Source organism: Carcharodon carcharias, chromosome 11 (assembly GCF_017639515.1).
Source record: "Carcharodon carcharias isolate sCarCar2 chromosome 11, sCarCar2.pri, whole genome shotgun sequence".
Taxonomy (NCBI): domain Eukaryota; kingdom Metazoa; phylum Chordata; class Chondrichthyes; order Lamniformes; family Lamnidae; genus Carcharodon; species Carcharodon carcharias.
In genome coordinates, this window is record NC_054477.1 from 165567199 (window position 1) to 165587096 (window position 19898).

Sequence of the window (19898 nt, forward strand, 5' to 3'; positions counted from 1 at the left end):
CTCTGTATTTGGCACACTGACGCTTGGTCAATTAGATCACTAGTTGGTGTCGTGTCTCCTGTGACCTATTAGGAAGTTGAGGCCTGATCAGACTTCGTATGCATTGAAGAGGTTCCTTTTCACAGTTTTTGAACTGAAAGGGTCTTACTGAAATTTCTTAATTTTATCTTGGCTAAGAAATATTTCCCTTGCTCTAAGCTCCACCTCATAACAGGCGTGAGTGCCTGGCTCTGTGTGTATTGCTTACAGAGCCCTGTGTCTCCGTGTAATCTGTACCTGGGAAGATATGTGTTTCCTATACCTCAAAGGCTTCAGCAAAACCAGTGGCTAAATCAGCAGAAGAATGCTTTATACAGTGAAAATAAAGAAAGACTTGTTTGTATATAGCCTGTTTCACAGCCTTGGATGTCCTAAAGCACGCTACAGCCAATTAATTACTTTTAAAGTGTAGCTGCTCTTTTAGGAAATATGGCTGTCAACTTGCACACATCCAGCTCCCACAAATAGCAACGTGATAATGGCCAGATAATCTCTTTGTGATGTTGGCTCATGCGGTAAATATTGGCCAGGACACTGGGTAGAATAACCCATGCTGCTCCTTGGATCTTTAATGTTCACCTGAAAGGACAGACAGACAGACAGACACAGCCTCGGTTTAATGTCACATCCAAAAGCTGGCATCTGCAGTAGTATAGCACTCCCTTAGTACTGCACTCGAGTTCAGCCTAGATTTTAATTGCTCAGGTCCTGCAGGGATTCAGGCAAGGGATTCAGGTCCTGCAGGGATTCAGGTCCTGCAGGGATTCAGGCAAGGGATTCAGGTCCTGCAGGGATTCAGGCAAGGGATTCAGGTCCTGCAGGGATTCAGGCAAGGGATTCAGGTCCTGCAGGGATTCAGGCAAGGGATTCAGGTCCTGCAGGGATTCAGGCAAGGGATTCAGGTCCTGCAGGGATTCAGGCAAGGGATTCAGGCAAGGGATTCAGGCAAGGGATTCAGGTCCTGCAGGGATTCAGGCAAGGGATTCAGGTCCTGCAGGGATTCAGGCAAGGGATTCAGGTCCTGCAGGGATTCAGGCAAGGGATTCAGGTCCTGCAGGGATTCTGGCAAAGGATTCAGGTCCTGCAGGGATTCTGGCAAAGGATTCAGGTCCTGCAGGGATTCAGGCAAGGGATTCAGGTCCTGCAGGGATTCAGGCAAGGGATTCAGGTCCTGAAGGGATTCAGGTCCTGCAGGGATTCAGGCAAGGGATTCAGGTCCTGCAGGGATTCAGGCAAGGGATTCAGGTCCTGCAGGGATTCAGGCAAGAATGAGCCCAGGAAGCAACTGTTCTGAGCAATGCTGGGTAACCTGGCCAGGTAGTTGCAAATCATCTCAGGTGTGTAATGCTTAGCACTGCTGCCTACTATGTCTTGACAGTTGGTGATGTGGTTCCTTGATAGAACTCAATCTTTTGTAAATTCATCGCTTGAGCTACCCCTGAGCTGCGTGCAAAACGCTGAAGGGCAAGTTAGCTTGCTGAAGCTGCTTCTTGATACCTGTCATAACACCTTGTGACCACGCCCCTATGGTTTAACTTTAAGAGCAGCTTGCTAAAAGAGAATTCCTTAAAGTCACAGTCGTAATTTTCCGTATTGTTTTTCAGCATCTACAGAAGTGACAGAGGCAACACTGGTCAGAGATATTCTATATGTTCTCCAAGGAATTGATGGCAAATGTATCAAAATGTGTAATTCTGAAAACTGCTATAAAATTGATTCCAAGGTAATTAATCTTTAATTGAGTATTTGGAATAAATATAAACTCTTACATGATATTTAGCATTTATATATTCACAGTTACCTTTTATTTTTCTTTCTCTAACCCATTAATGAACAGAATATAGAATCCAGTGAAGTGTAATGGAAGGATTCGTTACGTTCACAATGATAAGTGTATGGGCTGGGGGGGGTGCAATTCCGTTGTTTCTGCATATGTGGGTGTCAATAGCCTGAAAATTGAGGGCACGATTAGTCTGCTTTGTCTACCCCATACCAAAGAATTAGCTCAGCTATCTGGCTGATAAATCATTGCACAAAAGTAATTTAAATCTAGAGACCATGGTTTATTTCCTTTCTGCCATTCTAAACTCACTAGGGCTTTGCATTAGGAATGGTAATCTCTGATCAAGGTTTGTTTAAATATACAATATAAAAAATTAATTTTGTGCCCATTTCCATCCCCCACCCCTCGAGCCCCTTCAGTATAAAATATCCTATCAGAACATTCAAAGGAGAGCATTTTGCCAAGTGTCCTGGCCAGTATTTATCTCTCAAACCACACGATCAAAAGTACCAGATTAATTGGTTGTTCGTGTCGTTGTTGTTAGTGGGACCTTGCAGGGTTGGAATTAGCTGTGGTGTTTGCCAACAAAACACTTGTGATTACAATTCAAAAGTGCTTTAAAGTGTCCTGAGGATGTGAAGGGTGTTACATAAAATAGAGATATTTCTTCCTAATGTGATTTCTGCTGATGAGGACCTACTTGCTCTTGGAAAAGGGACAGCAGCAGCAGGTGACTCCTGCCAGCATAACCTGGTTATGGTCCTGACTGGTGCCATTCTGCTGATCCAATTGACGATGGAAGGTTGCAAAGACTGAACTGATTGGTATAATAATAAGTGCATATTTAATAGTACTTCTACTGGTGGCTACTTCATTAAGGGCAATCATCTGACTTTCAGTATATGTTTTGCATTGCTTCCAATAAAAGTCTCTAAACAAATGCTGTTGTCAAAATGCATAATTGCCTTTGAATTTGAATCAAGACACAGATGTTAACTTCCCCACCTGTCATGAGTAGGGCAAGGTTCTAGAAAAATACCTTAATCTTTATCCAATCAGCAATAATGCCACTACCAGTACAACAAGAAACGGTTGATGAGGTACCAATTTGTTCAGTCTTTGTATATTTAAGAGACGATTTTGGTAGTGTCTTACGTCATAAGGCATTGATCCACCTGGCTACAACCAAAGTTCAGTGAATATGCCAGTTGCTCATGGTATGCCCTAGTTGGTGTCTTTGCAAATTTTTTGTTTTACAAAGTTATAGATTTGTTGGTGCCAGCACCCAGTTACTGGTCAGTTACTCAACAGTGAGTGGTGGAGGGAGGGCAATGGTCCAGTACTTTGCAAATCAGTAAGGGATTTGTAATTGGAGTTCTAAAATTACCACAAAAAAATGTTATCTTGAAACCCCTCCTGATACTGCAACCTGTACAAAGCCAGATTGATCTGGGTGAGTGGACCAGATGTGGTGGCTATTGAGCCCTCACTCCAGACAGACTTCTTTGTGCATGAGGCTGGTTGGAAGGATGTAGCAGGGTTAGAAACATAGAAACTGGGAGCAGGACTAGGCCATTTGGCCCTTCGAGCCTGCCCTGCCATTCAATATGATCATAGCTGAAACTCTGTTTCAATGCCATATTCCTGCTTTCTCTCCATACCCTTTGGTGCCCCTAATATCCAAAAATGTATCAATTTTTTTCTTGAATATACTCAGTGACCCGGCCTCCACAGCCTCTGTGGTAGAAAATTCCACAGGTTGACCACCCTCTGAGTGAAGAAATTTTTCCCCATCTCAGTCCTAAATGGCCTGACCCATATCCTGAGACTGTGACCCCTGGTTCTAGACTCTCCAACCAGGGGAAACATCCTCCCTGCATCTAGTCTGTCTAGCCCTGTTAGAATTTTATACATTTCAATCAGATCCCCTCTCATTCTTCTAAACTCTAGTGAATACAGGCCCAGTCAAACCAATCTCTCCTCATACAACAGCCCTGCCATCCCCAGTATCAGCCTAGTGAACCTTCACTGCACTCCCTTTATGAAAAATATATCCTTGCTTAGGCAGGGAGACCAAAACTGCACACAATACTCCAGGTGTGGTCTCACCAAGGCCCTGTATAACTGCAGTAAGACATCCCTACTTCTGAACTCAAATCCTCTTGTAATGAAGGCCAACGTACCATTTGCCTTCCTAACTGCTTGCTGCATCTGCCTGTTTACTTTCATTGACTGGTGTACAAGGACACCTAGATCCCTCTGTACCTCCACATTTCCCAATAGATCACCATTTAAATAATACTCTGCCTTTCTGTTTTTCACACTGAAGCGTATAACTTCACATTTATCCATGTTATACTGCATCTGCCATGTGTTTGCCCACACACACAACTTGTCTAAGTCACCCTGAAGCCTCCTTGCATCCTCCTCACAGCCCTGCTCAGTTTTGTGTCATCAGCAAACTTGGCAATGTTGCATTTGGTTCCCTCATCCAAGTCATTTATGTATATATATCGTGAATAGCTGGGGCCCAAGCACTGATCCCAGTTGCACACCACTAATCACCACCTGCCACCCGGAAAAAGACCCATTTATTCCCACTCTCTGTTTCTGGCCTGTCAACCAATTCTCAATCCATGCCAGTATATTACCCCCGATCCCATGGGCTTTAATTTTGCCCAGTAGCTTCTTATGTGGGACCTTATCAAAAGCCTTCTTGAAATCCAAATACACCACATCCACTTGTTCTCCCTTATCTATTCTACTCATTACATCCTCAAAAAAAACTCCAGTAGATTAGTTGAGCATGATTTCCCTTTCATAGACCCACGCTGATTTTGTCTAATCCCATTAATGCTTTCCAAGTGTTCTGTTACCATGTCTTTTATAATAGATTCTAGCATTCTCCCCACTAATGTCTAATGCCCAGGGTGTAATTTTTTTTTTATTTATTTGTTCATGGGATGTGGTTGTTGCTGGCTAAACCAGCATTTATTGCCCATCCCTAACTGCCCTTGAGAAGGTGGTAGTCAGCTGCCTTTTCAAACCACTGCAGTCCATGTGAAATTTAAAAAAAGCTTTATAATTTAATTTTGTTTGACCACTCCCACCTTTAAAACAGTTGCTTTGAGCTACTGGTGACTGTGCTATAAGCAAACATTAGAGAAGTGATGGAACTTTCTTTTATATTGCAAAGTAAACTAGGCAGTAACCGGTGGCAGTACAGGGGAAGGCTTTTAGCAAGAAGCCTGATGTTTTTCTTGCCAGAAAATAGAATTTTTTTGTTCCATTAACATAATTTTTTCTTTTGTACAGTTGGGGATATCGAAATCTCTCAGGGATACTGCAAGTAGATTGGCAGAACTTGGATGGCTTCACAACAAAATAAGAAAGTACACAGACCAAAGATGCTTGGACCGTGCCTTTGGTCTTGTGGGTCAGGTATGTTAAATTCATCTCGCAGTGTCTGTACCTCTGAACGGATACATCATGTGAGAAAGCACATAAAAAGTTCAAGGGATTTTTAAAAAAAGGAACTTATCCCTGAGGTATCCAGCTTTGCTTGCCCAGTTTCCAGATCCTCATTGTGTGGTATCTAGTTCTCGCTATTTTTAGAACCATATAAGGTTCATTCTGACATACATAAACATTCACTGTCATTAATTAGTAAACCATTGCATAGTGTGCATTTATGGAAAAGTGATTTTCTTTTTATCTTTTTCAGCCTCTTTATAATTCTTTTATTCCTGCAGAGCTTTTGTGCATCCTTGCATCAGGAGTTGAAGGAATATTACAGGTTGCTGTCTGTCTTGCATTCCCAGGTAAAAGATATTTTACTCCTCTGCTACTTCCCCAGCCACCTGCTACCTGAAAGCTGCTCCTTTAAAGTTGGGCAGGCCAATTCTGTTGTATGTTCCTCCTAGCTCCAAAAGCTCTTTACCTGCGGTATGTACTGTATACAGTAACCCTGGTTGGTAAATCCAAATAATCTAACTCTATCGCTGAAATTTCATACTTATCTATTCCAATGTATTCTGCCTGATAACAAAGGTAAGAGCCTATGGGATCCAAGGCAATTTGGCAAATTGGATCCAGAATTGGTTGAGTGGCAGGTAGCAGAGGGTGATGGTCAAGGGGTGCTTTTGTGACTGGATGCCTGTGTCCGTGGGGTTCCACAGGGATCGGTGTTGGGTCCCTTGCTGTTTGTGGTATAGATAAACGATTTAGACTTGAATGTAGGAGGGTTGATCAGTAAGTTTGCGGATGACACGAAAATTGGTGGGGTGGTAAGTAGTGAGCAGGATAACCTTAGATTACAGGAGGATGTAGATGGGCTGGTCAGATGGGCTGAACCAGCATTGTTGCCTATCCCTAATTTCCCTTGAACTGAGTGGCTTACTAGGTCATTTCAGAGGCCAGGTAAGATGCAGTCACATTTCTGGGCTCTGGACTCAGGTAAGGATGGCATTTGTGAAAGGGCATTCGTGAACCAGATGGGTTTTTACGACATTTACTGATTAGTTTCACCAGCGCTGAGACTAGCTTTCAATTCCAGATTTTAATGAATTGAATTTAAATTCCATCAGCTGCCATGGTGGAATTTGAACCCATGTCCCCAGAGCATTGGCTTGGGTTCTGGATTATTAGTCCACTGACATTGCCACTACACCACCCTCTTCTTCCTATCTGCATAAGCATCTGCAGTCCAAAGAATGTGGGCTCAGAGTTGATGAGTTGGAGCCTGAGCTTCAGACACTGCTTTCATGACAGTTTCCTGGATCAACATGTTGTGGAACCAACTAGGGACAAAGCTAGTTTAAATTTTGCATTGTGCAATGGGGCAGGGTTAATTAATAATCGCATAGTACGAGATCCGGGAAATAGTGATCATAATATAATTGAATCCCATATTAAGTTTGAAAACGGGATACTCCAATCATAAACAAGAATCTTAAACTTAAAGCCAGTTGTATAAGTTTGAGGGAAGAGCGGGCTCAGCTTGATTGATTAGATAGACTAAAAGGTCTGGTAGTAAGTAAACAGTGGGAAACATTTTAAAGAGCGTTCAAAATGTTCAACAAAAATACATTCTATTGAAAAACAAAGCCTCAGTGAGAAACACCCATCCGTGGCTTACTAAGCAAGTTAAAGATTGTATTAGATTAAAAGAAGAGGTGGATAATGTTGCAAGGATTGTAGTAAGTCTGAGGATTGAAGTGTTTTAGAAACCAGGAAAGGGCTACCAAAAAGTTGATGAGGGAAAAATAGAATATAAGAGTAGACTAGCTAGGAATGTGAAAACAGATTGTGAGAAACTATATAAGACTATAAAAAGGAGAGTAGCTAAAGCAAATGTTGATCCCTCAGAAGCAGAGACAAGAAAAATTATCATGGGGAATGGGGAATTGGCAGAGACATTCCTTCCACTGGTGCATAGTGGCAGCAGTGTGTACCATCTACAAGAAACACTGTAGCAACTCACCAAAAATCCTACAACAGCACCTTCCAAATCTGTGAATTCTACCACCTAGAAGGACAGGGGCATCAGATGTTTGGAAGCACCACCACCTGCAAGTCCCCCTGCAATAAATGCTGGTCTAGCCAGCAACACTCAAATCCCATGAAAAAACATTTAAAAAGTTGAACAAATATTTTGTCTCTGTTTTCACAGTACATGACAAATTACGTTCCAGAAATAGAGTAGTTCAGTGACATTACCACTGAGAAGGACAAGGACAGTAGATACATGGGAGCACCACCACCTGCATTTGCCCTCCAAGCCACACACCACCCTGATTTGGAACTATATTGCCTTTCCTTCACTGTCACTGGATCGAAATCCTGGAATTCCTTTCTTACCAGCACTCTGGGTGTGCCTACACCACATGGACTGCAGTGGTTGAAGAGAACGGCTCACCACCACTTTCTCAAGGGCAATTAAGGATGGACAGTAAATGCTGGTCTCACCAGTGATGTCTACGTCCTGTCAATGAATAAAATAAAGAGCTGCTCTCACAGAGCGCAAACAGAAATGGTTCCTTCGAAGCTGGTTTCAAGCTAAAAGTCATGACATTTGCTAACTCATCAAATAACTGTAACGCAGCAAAGAAATCTGGTTTTAGTGCGAGAATGGAAAGGGATCCATCCTGAAGAAGTGCCCAAGACCATATGCACCATGAGAATAGGGACCAGCCACTGGTCTGATCTGGAGAAGCACATTATCGGAATAGGTCTTCCAAAACTGTCAGAATAGTTACATCGTCACCTGAGTTGCAGTGCATATAGGTCAAATCAAGCCCTGAGCCTAGCTTAGATTTCAGTAAAGCAGTTAGTGTAGCCGCTTTATGGAATGAAAATGTCTAGTGTTGCAGCAAAAGACTAAGATTGCTCAGAGACCACCGAAACATCTCCATACCGAAATTACCAGTTTCTAGCGATTCTTCATCAGACAGCGACAAAAACACAAACGCTCGTTACGTCACATCGGCAACTTGGATGGAACACCCATGAATTTTGAGATTCCCAGCAACTGATCTGTGGAGTGGAAAGATTCGAAAACAGTTCTAGTGAAAACCATAGGACTTGAGAAGGTGAGCTTCATGGTGATACTAGCCTGAGTAACAGAGGGAATTAAATTAAAGCCCCTCATAATTTGCAGACATAAAACCATGCCAAAAATCAAGTTCTCTGCATGAGTTTTTGTGCACATCCATGACAATGGTTGGATGGATGAGGAGGGAGTGAATTTGTGGATCGATCTTGTGTGGAATAAGTGTCCTGGTGGCCTACTCAAAGAATGCAGTTTTTGTTAGAAACAAAAAATGCTGGAAATAATCAGGTCACACAGCATGTTAGAGAGAAACAGAATTATGTTTCATATTGATAACCTTTCATCAGAACTGTTGTAAGGGTTTATAAGCCATTAGACGGGGGAGGAAGAACAAAAGGGAAGGTCTGTGATAGGGGGAGGGCAGGAGGGATTAACTAAAGATTTTTGTGTAACAGAAGTCAGAGTGGTGATGGGTATAGTAAAGAAACCAAGATTGTGTCCAGACGAAGCATGGATGTCTGTCTAGCCATTTGAAAGCAACATGAAGCAATAAAGAAAGAAACAAGCCAGCAAAATAAAAACACGCACACAGCAAGGATGGGGGCAGAGGTTTTGATCTAAAGTTGTTGAATTCAGTTTTGAGACCAGAAGGCTGTAGAGTGCTGAGACAAAAGATGAGGTGCTGCTCCTTGAGCTGATGTTGAACTTCATTGGAACACTTCAGCGGCCATGGACAGAAAGGTCAGAGCGAGAGTAATGTAGAGGTTTAAAATAACAAGTAACAGGAAGTTCAGGGTCATGCTTTTTCACTGAATGCAAGTGTCCCACAAAGCGGTCATCCAGTCTCGGTTTGATCTCCCCAATGAAAAGGAGACCACATTGTGAATGGCTAATAGAGTATACTAAATTGAAAGAAGTACTGGTAAATTTCAGCTTATTAGCGTGGGACATATTCGTTTCCCATGTAACTGAAGAGATCAAGAGGTGCCTGCAAAGAAATAACACCCAAATTGCGGTTATACCAGGGGGTCTAACATCCATAGTTCAACTTTTGGGTGCATTCCTCACAAGCCATTCAAGGATCATTTTGCACCAAATGGATAGGTGGATGATTGATAGAGAATGAACCTTCACAAAGAATGGAAATATGCCTTCTGCCCTGCTTGATGTTTTGTGTTGTTTTGTGGGATGCTGTTAATGTATAAACTGTCATCAGATCGTTCAAAAGTGTGGAATTTCCAATTCAATGGATGGAGAGGAAGATGATTTGTTGTGGAAGGATGATTCTTAAAGTGAACGTGCCAAATCTGGTCCCAAGTGGGATCCTTAATGATACCATAGCCAAAGTGTCTCAGAATGAATTCAATGAACTCTTTGTGTCAGGTGCTGAAGATGATGAATTTGACTGTTTCTAAAATGTTTTGAGGTATCCTTTGTAGAATTAATTTATTGAATAAAACATGTCACATGGTTTGATTTGAGTTACTGTGGTTTTTTTTCACGTTTCAAAATGGTGACCACCTATAGCACTCCTGGTTCATGTTGTATACTCAGTGTATAAATTGACCCCTGTTTTTGGAAAGATTTTTCAGTGCTTCAAAGGTCAACTTATATGCTGTGATCTACAGTAGTTCCTTCTCTGATGACATTACTGTGCACTACCCCCACATGAAATACCATTTGCTGTTTACCAGGCACTTTCCCAACTTATCCAGATCCCTTTCTACTTTACCTACCTGTTGAAATTCAACCTGCAAAAGGTCTTTTGCTACCAGCAGGTTCCAGAGCTCAGCATAGAGGACAAGAGTTACATTTTGTATGGTGCAAACAGTAGAATAAATGTCTCTACTTAACAGGGAATTCTTGTAAAGTGAAACATCAAATATTTATAAGTAAATGGTAATGGATTAAAGATGCAGGAAGTCACTGATGCATTTTCAAGGTTTAAGCCCATGGTCATTGCTTATAAGAAGGTAATGATCAGCCTGTGGCTGACAACTGGAAGGTGAAAGGACCACAATATAATTCATTAACTGTTTCGATGCCCAAATAAAATAGTATATTAACAATTCTGGCACAAGCTGTAGATAAATGTTTTCTACATTTGGCTTTGTAATGTTATCCATTGATGACCCAAGTTCCTTGCTGCAAAGGCTTACAGGTTATCGTGGGGAATAAATATCTTCGATCTTGCAAGAGATTTTGTGCTTTTACATTGTTGAATCTTCTACACGTTGAGGTCTGCCGTATAAAGTCTTTCAACAATAACAACTTGGAATGTACATTGTGTTTTTAAAGCAGTAAAATGTCCCCAAGCATATAATCGTGGCAGAAAGTTGGTATAATAATTAGATTTGGGTGAAGGCCCTATGAGAAACCCAAAATGTCAAACTGGAGGCATGCAAACTATTATAATTAATATTCAAACTGAATTTCATCCATAGGGGAGATAGTGATGTAGTGGTATTGTCACTGGACTAGTAATCCAGAGATCCAGGCTGATGCCCTGGGGATATGGGTTCAAGTCCCACCATGGCAGCTAGTGGAATTTAAATTCAGTTAATTAATCTGGAATTGAAAGTTAGTCTCAGTAATAGTGACCATGAAACCATCATCAATGGTCATAAAAACCCATCTGGGTCACTAATGTCCTTTATGGAAGGAAATCTGCCGTCCTTACCTGGTCTGGCACACGTGTGACCCCAGACCCACAGCCATGTGGTTGGCTCTTAGCTGCCCTCTGAAATGGCCTCGCAAGCCACTCAGTTCAGGGGCAATTAGGGAGGGGCACCGAATGCTGGCTTAGCCAGTGACACCCACATCCAGTGAAAGCATTAAAAAAAACCTATCTAACATTTGGTTTTTAGAAAATAATTGAGACTAAAAATTCTGCTGCTTGTGTTGCAGAAAACTATTGCAGTTGGAAAGAAGAAAGTAGAGAGTAGTAACCATAGTCATTGGACTATAAAAGCTGGCCAGAGAGATGAAGGAAAAACTTACAGAATTGAGATGAAATGTGTGAGGAACCTTGATTTTAACAGTCATGTTGCAGGGAGGAGAGAGAGCAAGCATGACAGACAACAGGGTTTTTTTCCCTTGAATCCTGCCCAGGAATGTGTGTATGAGGTATCTGAAGAACCTTTTCAGCTTTGAGAGCAGTCATCAAGTCTTGTATGCCTTAGGCCTACAGAATGTCTATGAGGGGAATCAAAAGGTTTGGCACAAAATAAGTTTGTGAAAATGTCTAATTCCGTGATTTGTATGTGTGAGGAGTTTTCTTTTTAATGGAATATATCCTTGTTGAGAGTTATGAAATAACTCCTTAAATGTCTGCCAATTCTTCTATACCATTACTTCCATTATTTTTAAATGTATTTCCACCCATTGTTTTATCTCTGCCCTTTAGCCTTTTTTGATTCCTTCACCCCACCCCCACTAGGGCTCTCTGTACCTTGCTTATCTTGCTTTCTACCCTTAATTAGCACATTCCTTAGATAATATCACCACCTTCAACACCTCTTTGTCCTTTTGTCTGTGAAATCTTTTGGTTTTCTCCACCTATTACTGGCCCTCTATCCAGCTCTACTTGTCCTAACCCCCCTTAAACCAGCTTATATTTCACCTCTTTTCTATTTTTATTTCGTTCTGTTGAAGGGTCATTCGGACTCGAAACATTAACTGTGTTCCTCTCCGCAGATGCTGCCAGACCTGCTGAGTCTTTCCAGGTATTTATGTTTTTGTTTTGGATTTCCAGCATCCGCAGTTTTTTGCTTTTATCTTCTATACCGTCTTATCTTTTAATCTATTTTCCCATTCCACTTGGGCTAAGGCTCTATTTTCAGAGCCACATTTCTCATCCTCAAAATGAATGTGAATTCTATCATGTTATGATTACTCCTACCTGGAGGATCCTTTACTATGAGGTTATTAACTAATCCTGTCTCATTACATCTTTGTTTGGTCATTTGATGTCACCACCTTCCCAGAAGGCTAACTACCGTGGAACTCCACTTCCGTCTGTCCTATGCTGCCTTTACATATTCCACATTACCAGGTCTAAAATAGCCTAATCGCTGGTTGGTTCCAGAATGTATTGTTTTAAGAAACCGCCCTGAATACACTATTATGAATTCATCTTGCAGGCTACCTTTGCCAATTTGATTTCTCCAATCTATATAAAGGTTAAATTGCGCATGATTATTGCAGTACCTTTCTTTCAGGCCCCCATGATTTCTTGATTTATACTCTGTCCACTAGTGCAGCTTCAGTGATTTCCTGCCTTTGCTGTTTCTTAACCCCACCCAAATTGATTCTTTATATTCATCTCTGAACCAGGATCATTCCTTACTGCTGTACTGATAACATTCTTTATTAGCACAGCTACCCTGCCTTCTCTTCCTTTCCTTTTGTCCTTCTGAAATGTCAAATACCCTTGAATGTTCAGGTCCCAGCCTTGGTCACCTTGTAACCACCTCTCTGCAATGACTATGAGTCATACTCTTCTATTTGTGTTATCATTTCACCCATCTTGTTACAAATGCTGTGTGCATTCAGATAAAGAGCCTCTAATTCTGGCTTTTTACCATTTTCCCCTATACTGACCCTTATTTTCTGGCGCACTGCTATGTTTGTACACTGTTTCTTCCTGTCACACTCCAGTTATCATTACCCGTATCACTACCCTGCACTATTGCCTTGTCCTTTCTCTTTAATTTTCCAAATCTCCCCTCAGTGAACCCACCCCCTGGGCCATTATTTAGTTTAAAGCCCCCTCTCTGCAGCTCGAGTTATACAATTCACCAGGGCTCTGGCCTCACCATGGCACAGGTGAAGACCATCCCAATGGTACAGCTCCTTCTTTCCCCAGTACTGGTGCCAGTGCCCCGTGAATTGAAACTCATTTTTCCCATACCAATCTCTGAGCCACACAAACAACTCTGAGTTTATTTCACCTATGCCAATTTGCTCGTGTCCAAGTTGTAATCCATAGATTATTACCTTTGTGACCTCATTTACTTATATTGAAATTCATTTGCCACGGTTTTGTCTATTCACTCAATCTATCAGTATCGCTTTGTAATTTTATTCTTCCACCTACGTTATTTATAGTGCTGCCTAGCTTTCTGTCATTGTCAAACTTAGATATGTGGATGCCTAACCTATCATCTCCGTTCATAAATACAATCAATAGTTGAACCCTCAATGCAGATCCCTGTCGGGCACCACTAGTCGTCTCCAGTCAGAGTACATGTCCATTATTCCCACTTTCTTTCTCAATTTGGCCTCAGTTTCATAAACTTCAGCTTTAGCTAACAGTCTTAAACGAGGGTCTTATTGGAAGCCCAATTCCCCTGTCCCTAATACTTTAATTATCTCTTCAAAATATTTAATCAAATTTATCAGATGTGCTATCCTTTACAAATCCATGCTGGCTGTCTTTCATCTCAAGTTATGACAACTTGACAAGGGACCAAGGAAAGAGCAACTGATATGGTTGAGAAAGACAATAACCAAGTCTCTGAAGCGATGTTTAGTGGCAGTAGATTTATAGAAGCTACAGGCAAAGGTAAAGTAAACTGACCAGATACATTGGGCATCATATTTTCAGTACATAGCAGATGAATAGGGATCACAGGTGCAGGCAAGCCAGCTTATATTGGAGCCGATCCCCATCCAGCTTGGCAAAAAGGGGAGAATTAATGGCATTAGGAGCATCCAGGCTATAAAACCATCCTTTGAATCAAAAAAACAAATGAAGGGTGGTCAACCAGAATTGTGGTGACCCTATGTAACATGGGAAATGCTGAAAGAAGACTGAAAGAAGCAGATGAACAGGGATGATGTCTTGGGTATGACGGAAGGGGAATGACGAGATTATGAAGCTAATCACTGGGAATTATTGATTTTTTTTTTTCTTGGAATGCTTTAGGAAAATGCAGTTCGATTTATTCATGTTTGGTGATGGCTGAACCCAGCACTTAAGATAGTAAATAAATTCTCCTGAGTACTGCGTACAATGTGTTGTGATTTCCTGTCATTTGTATACTTGTAATTGAAATTCATTTGTCATTTTCTTTCAAATTGAAACCCACAGATACAATTGGAAGATGACCAAGGTGTAAATGTTGGACTGGAAAGTAGCCTGACATTGCGTCGCCTACTGATTTGGACTTATGATCCCAAGATGAGACTCAAGACACTTGCAGCACTTGTCGATCATTGCCAAGGTCAGTCAAGTTGTTTTTTTAGGTCACTACTGTTTTGTAATTGTAAATTAAAGTAAGACGTTCCATGTTTTTTACTTAATTTTTAAAAAATCAACTGGAAGACAAAACCAGTGGCAGAGGAGGTGGCAGGAGACTGAACCTGATTTTAACACATTCAGGCAAATTTTACAAGTAACCAAATTGGATGTTAACATTCATTTTTCTTTATTTGCTAATGTTAATGAAAAACTAGATTTTTCTGCTTCATATGAATATTTCATTAACTGTGATTACAGATCAATAGGTTGCAGCAAGATTTTTGATACAGTGCTATACTTTTGATTATTCCACAAAATAGGAATCCTTGGAATAGGAGACAAGCTCCTGAGGTGGATTTAAAATTAGCTAAGCTGCAAAGCCCAAAGGGTGGTTGTGAATGGAACTGAATCGAAATGGTAAAGGATCACTAACTGGCGCCATGGGACCAGTGGTGGACTGATTATTTTTGGAGCTGAAGACAGAAACAAAATCTGTTCGAAGTTGAGGTGGGGAAGCATTAAAATAAGAGAGGGCAATCCAAAACCTAAGGAAACTTTTTAGGTTGGGGAGGTGGGTTGAGGAGTGGCAAATGGTGTTTAGTACAAATAGGGTAATGAGACTGGTGATGGGGAATAAAAAGGAGAGAACACAACCTGGGCTTAACTCGGGAGAGGGATCTGGGCTATTGGTGGAAAGCTCACAGTCACTAACAGTGCATTGTACAACAGCAGCAAAGGAAGCTAACAACATTCTTGTATGTATTGTCAGATGAATAGAACACTGATCCTAGGAGGGAATAATGAGTCAGGCACAGATTTTTTTAATATTCTTTTACTAAGTGTCGGTATCCTTGGCGAGGCAAGCATTTATTGCCCATCTCCAATTGGCCTTGAGAAGCTGTTGAGTCATCGCCATGAACATGTGATGTAGGTAAACCCACAGTACAGTTAGGAAGGGAGTTCCAGGATTTTGACGAAGCGAATGTGAAGGAACGGCAAAATAGTCCCAAGGCAGGATCTTGTGTGACTTGCAGGAGAACTTATAGGTGGTGGCATTTTCATACATCTGCTGCCTTTGTCCTTCAAGGTGGTAGAGGGTTTCGAAGGTGGAAATACGAATTAGGAGCAGGAGTAGGCATCTCAACTACTCGAGCCTGGTCTGCATTCAATAAGATCATGCTAATCTGAATGTAACCACGACCCTACGTTCCTGCCTATCCCTGAAAATCTTCCACTCTTTGTTAATCAAGAATCTATCTGGCTTTACCTTTAAAGATGTTCAAAGACCCTGCTTCCACCGCCCTTTGAGGAAGAGATTTCCAAAGACACTCAACGCTCTGAGAGAATAAATATCTCATCTCTGTCGTAAATGAGCAACCCCTTAATTTTTAAGTAGCATCCTCTAGCTCTGGAAAGGCATTAAAAACATCCTGGGGGTTACCATCAACCAGAAACTGAACTGGACCAGCCATATAAATACGGTGGCTACAGGAGCAGGTCAGAGGCTGGGAATCCTGTGGCAAGTAACATACCACCTGATTCCCCAAAGCCTGTGCACCATCTACAAGACACAGGTCAGGAGTGTGATGGAATACTGTCCACAAATAAATGTAAATGATTTAAACCTAATCACCGCTACAGAAACATGGTTCCAAGGTGATCAAGGTTGGGAAATAAATCTTCCAGGGTTCACTATTTTTGAACAAAAACAATGACGAAGGAGGTTGGGTAGCCCTTATAGTAAAAAAAGACATTAGTGGGAAAGAACCTGTCTTTTGAAGATCATGAAGTAGAATCAGTATGGGTGGAAATTAGGAATAACGAGACAAAACACTGGTGGGAGTAGTCTATAGGCCCCCAGCAGAGAAAACAATGAACTATAACCCAATTAGTTTCATGAGTTGTTGGGAAAATGAGGAATCTGTTATTAAGGACGTCTTAACAGTGCACGTTTTAAAAAAAAAAGCATAGTATAATTATAAGAAGTCAACATGGTTTTACTAAAGGGAAATCCTGTTTTACAAATTCATTGAAGTCTTTGAGGATGAAACTATTGGTGTAGATAAAGGAGTACCAGGAGTTGTCATATACCTGGGTTTCCAAAGTGCATTTGATAAAGTGCTACACAAAAGGTTAAGAGGTAAGGTAAGGACTCATGGTGCTGGGGGTAATATAATATCATGGATAGAGGATTGGTTAATGGATAGAAAATAGAGAGTGGACATAAAGAGAGGCTTTTTAAGTTGGCAGGCAATGAATAGCGTAGTGCCACGAGGATCAGTGCTAGGGCCTCAGCTATTTATAAATCTATATTAATGACTTGGGCGAAGAGACGGAGAGTAATATACTTAAGTTTGCTGATGGTACTAAGCTAGATGGGAAGGTAAGCTGAGGGGAGGACAGAGGTTGCAAAGCGACAGACACATTAGGTGAGTGGGCAACAAGATGGCAAATGGAATGTAATATAGAGAAATGTGAAGTTATTCACTTTGGATGTAAGAATTAAACAAACCAGAATATTTTTTGAAAGGTAAGAAACTTGCAAGTGTTGATGTTCAAAGAGACTTGGGTGTGCTGGTACAAGGAACACTGAAAGTTAGCACGCAGGTGCAGCAAGCAACTAGGAAGGCAAATGGCATGTTGGCCTTTACTGAAAGGGGATTGAAGTACAAGAATAAAGTAGTCTTGCTACAGTTGTACAGGGTTTTGGTGAGAAGGCATTTGGAGTACAGTGTGCAGCTTTGGTCTCCCCATTTCAGAAAGGTTATACTTGCATTGGAGACGGTACAACAAGGGATCACTAAATTGGGTCTACGATAAGGGGGTTGTCCTATGATGAGAGGCTGAGTAAATTGGGCTTTTATTCTCTGGAGTTTGGAAGAATGAAAGATGGTCTCATTGTAACATAAAAAATTCTGAAGGTTTGTTTGATAGGGTGAATGCTGAGAGATTGTTTCTGCTGGTCAGGGAATCTACAAACACGGGTACAGCGTCAGGATCATGACGGTTGAGATGAGGAGAAATTACTTTACTGAAATGTATCTTTGGAATTCTCTATCCCAGAGGGTTGTGGATGTTCCATCATTGAATACATTTAAGGCTGGGATAGGCAGGTTTTTGGTATTTCAGGGAATTAAGGGGTATGGAGAGCGGGCGGAAAAATGGAGTTGAACCCAAGATCAGCACGATTATATTGAATGGCAGAGCAGGCTCGATGGGTTGTGTGGTCTACTCCTGCCCCTATTTATTCTCCTCTTATTAAGTCCCAACCTGGAGTACATTCTGTGCCCTTGCCACCCTTGGTGCTTCTTCCAAGTGGTGTTCAGCATGGAGGAATCCTGATTCATCAGCTAAGGGGGCAATGGTAGGTGGTAATCAATAGGAGGTTTCCTTGCCCATGTTTGGCCAGATGCCAGGAGACTTCTTGGGGCCCAGAGTCAATGTTGAGGACTCCCAGGGCAACTCCCTCCCGACTCTACCCACTGTGTAGCCACCTGTGGTGGGCATGTCCTGCTGGTGGGACAATACATACTCAGGGATGGTGGTGTCTTAGATTTGGTGAATATGACTATATGTCAGGGCTGTTGCTTGACTAATCTGTGGGATAGTTCTCCCAGCTTTGGCACAAGCCCCTCCCCCCCCCCCACCAAATGTTAGTAAGGAAGACTTAACAGAGTCGACAGGGTTAGATGTGCCATTTTCATTTCTTGTTCACTTATGAACAAGGACACCCATGTACTTTTGGGCAATCTCTCACCATTTTAAAATGCCCTGCACCTCTGTTCCTCCTACCGAAGTAGATAACCTCACACCTTATGTTCCATCTGCCATGTTCTTGGTCACTCAGCTTGCTCAAATCCCTTTGAAACTTCTTTGCAGATTTCAGCAGGAAGTGAACCAGATGCGTTTTTACAACAATCGACAATGGTTTCATGGTCATCATTTGACTTTTAATTCCAGATTTTTGTTTTAATTGGATTCAAATTCCACCATCTGCCATGACAGGATTCGAACCTGCGTCCCCAGAGCATTACTCTGGGTCTCTGGATTACTAGTCCAGTGACGTTACCGCTACTCCATCGCCTCCCTATGTTTACGAACCTCCTGTGTGGGACCTTATCAAAAGCCTGAAAATTCAGAAAACCACATCCACTGGCTTCTTCTTATCTACTCCGCTAGTAACATCCTCAAAAAAACTTCCCAACAAGTGTGTCAAACATGATTTCCCTCTCATAAATCCCAAACAGATCATTATTTTCTAAGTGTCCAGTTATCATATCCTTTACAATAGTTTACAGTATTTTCCCTACTATTAACGTCAGGCTAACGGATATCAGGTTCCCTGTTTTCTCTCTCCCTCATTTCTTAAGTAGTGGAGTTACATTTGCAACCTTCCAATCTGCAGGCACTCTTCCAGAATCTATAGAATTTTGAGAGATGACCATCAATCATCTATTATCTGCATAGCCACCACTGTCAACACTCTGGGATATAGATTATTGGGTTCCGGGGATTTATCGACTTTCAGTACCGTTAATTTTTTCAATACTACTTTTGTACTAATACTAATTTCCATCAGTTATTAATTCTCTCTATTCTCTTGGTTTGCTATTATTTCTGAAAGATTTCTTGTATCTTCCACCATGAAGACAGATGCAAAGTATTTATCGAGCATCTCTGCCATTTCCTTGTTCACCATTATAAATTTTATCTCTGCCTGGAATGAAGCTAGATTTGTTTTTGTTAATCTTATCCTTTTTACAAACCTATAGAAGCTTTTACAGTCTGTTTTTATGTTTCTTGCTAGTTTACATTCATATTCTATTCTCCCTTTCTTTATCAGTTTCTCAGTCATCTATTGCTGAATTTTAAAATTCTCTCAATCCTCAGGCTTTTATTTTTTTGGCAACTTTATAAGCCTCTTCCTTTGATCTAATACAATCTTTAATTTCCTTTGTTAGCCACGGTTGACTCATTTTTCCTGTTGGGTTTTTGTGCCTTAAAAGAATGTATCTTTGTTGTCAATCATGTATTAGTTCTTTAAATACTAGCCAGTACCTGTCGACTGTCATACCCTTTAATGCATTTTCCCAATCCACCACAGCCAACATGGCTTTCTTTGTTTAGATTTAAGACCCTAGTTTTGGATTGAACTGCATTGCTTTCAAGCTTAATGAAAAATTCTACCATATTATGGTCAATCTTCCCTAAGGATTCTTTTGCAACAAGATTATAAATTAGCCTTTTTCCATTGCATAGTACTAGATCTAAAATATCCTGTT

The 19898-nt window shown here is 41.2% G+C and overlaps 1 protein-coding gene across 2 annotated transcripts in view; it reads left to right on the forward strand.

The window, feature by feature from the left end:
- Positions 1-19898, forward strand: part of tubgcp3 (tubulin, gamma complex associated protein 3) — a 114928-nt gene that overhangs the window by 42948 nt on the left and 52082 nt on the right. For both annotated transcript variants that reach the window (XM_041199494.1, XM_041199495.1), the window contains exons 7-10: positions 1644-1762; positions 5138-5263; positions 5575-5643; positions 14467-14599. In XM_041199494.1, coding sequence (XP_041055428.1) covers positions 1644-1762; positions 5138-5263; positions 5575-5643; positions 14467-14599 — 447 coding nt within the window. The remainder of the gene's footprint in view (positions 1-1643; positions 1763-5137; positions 5264-5574; positions 5644-14466; positions 14600-19898) is intronic.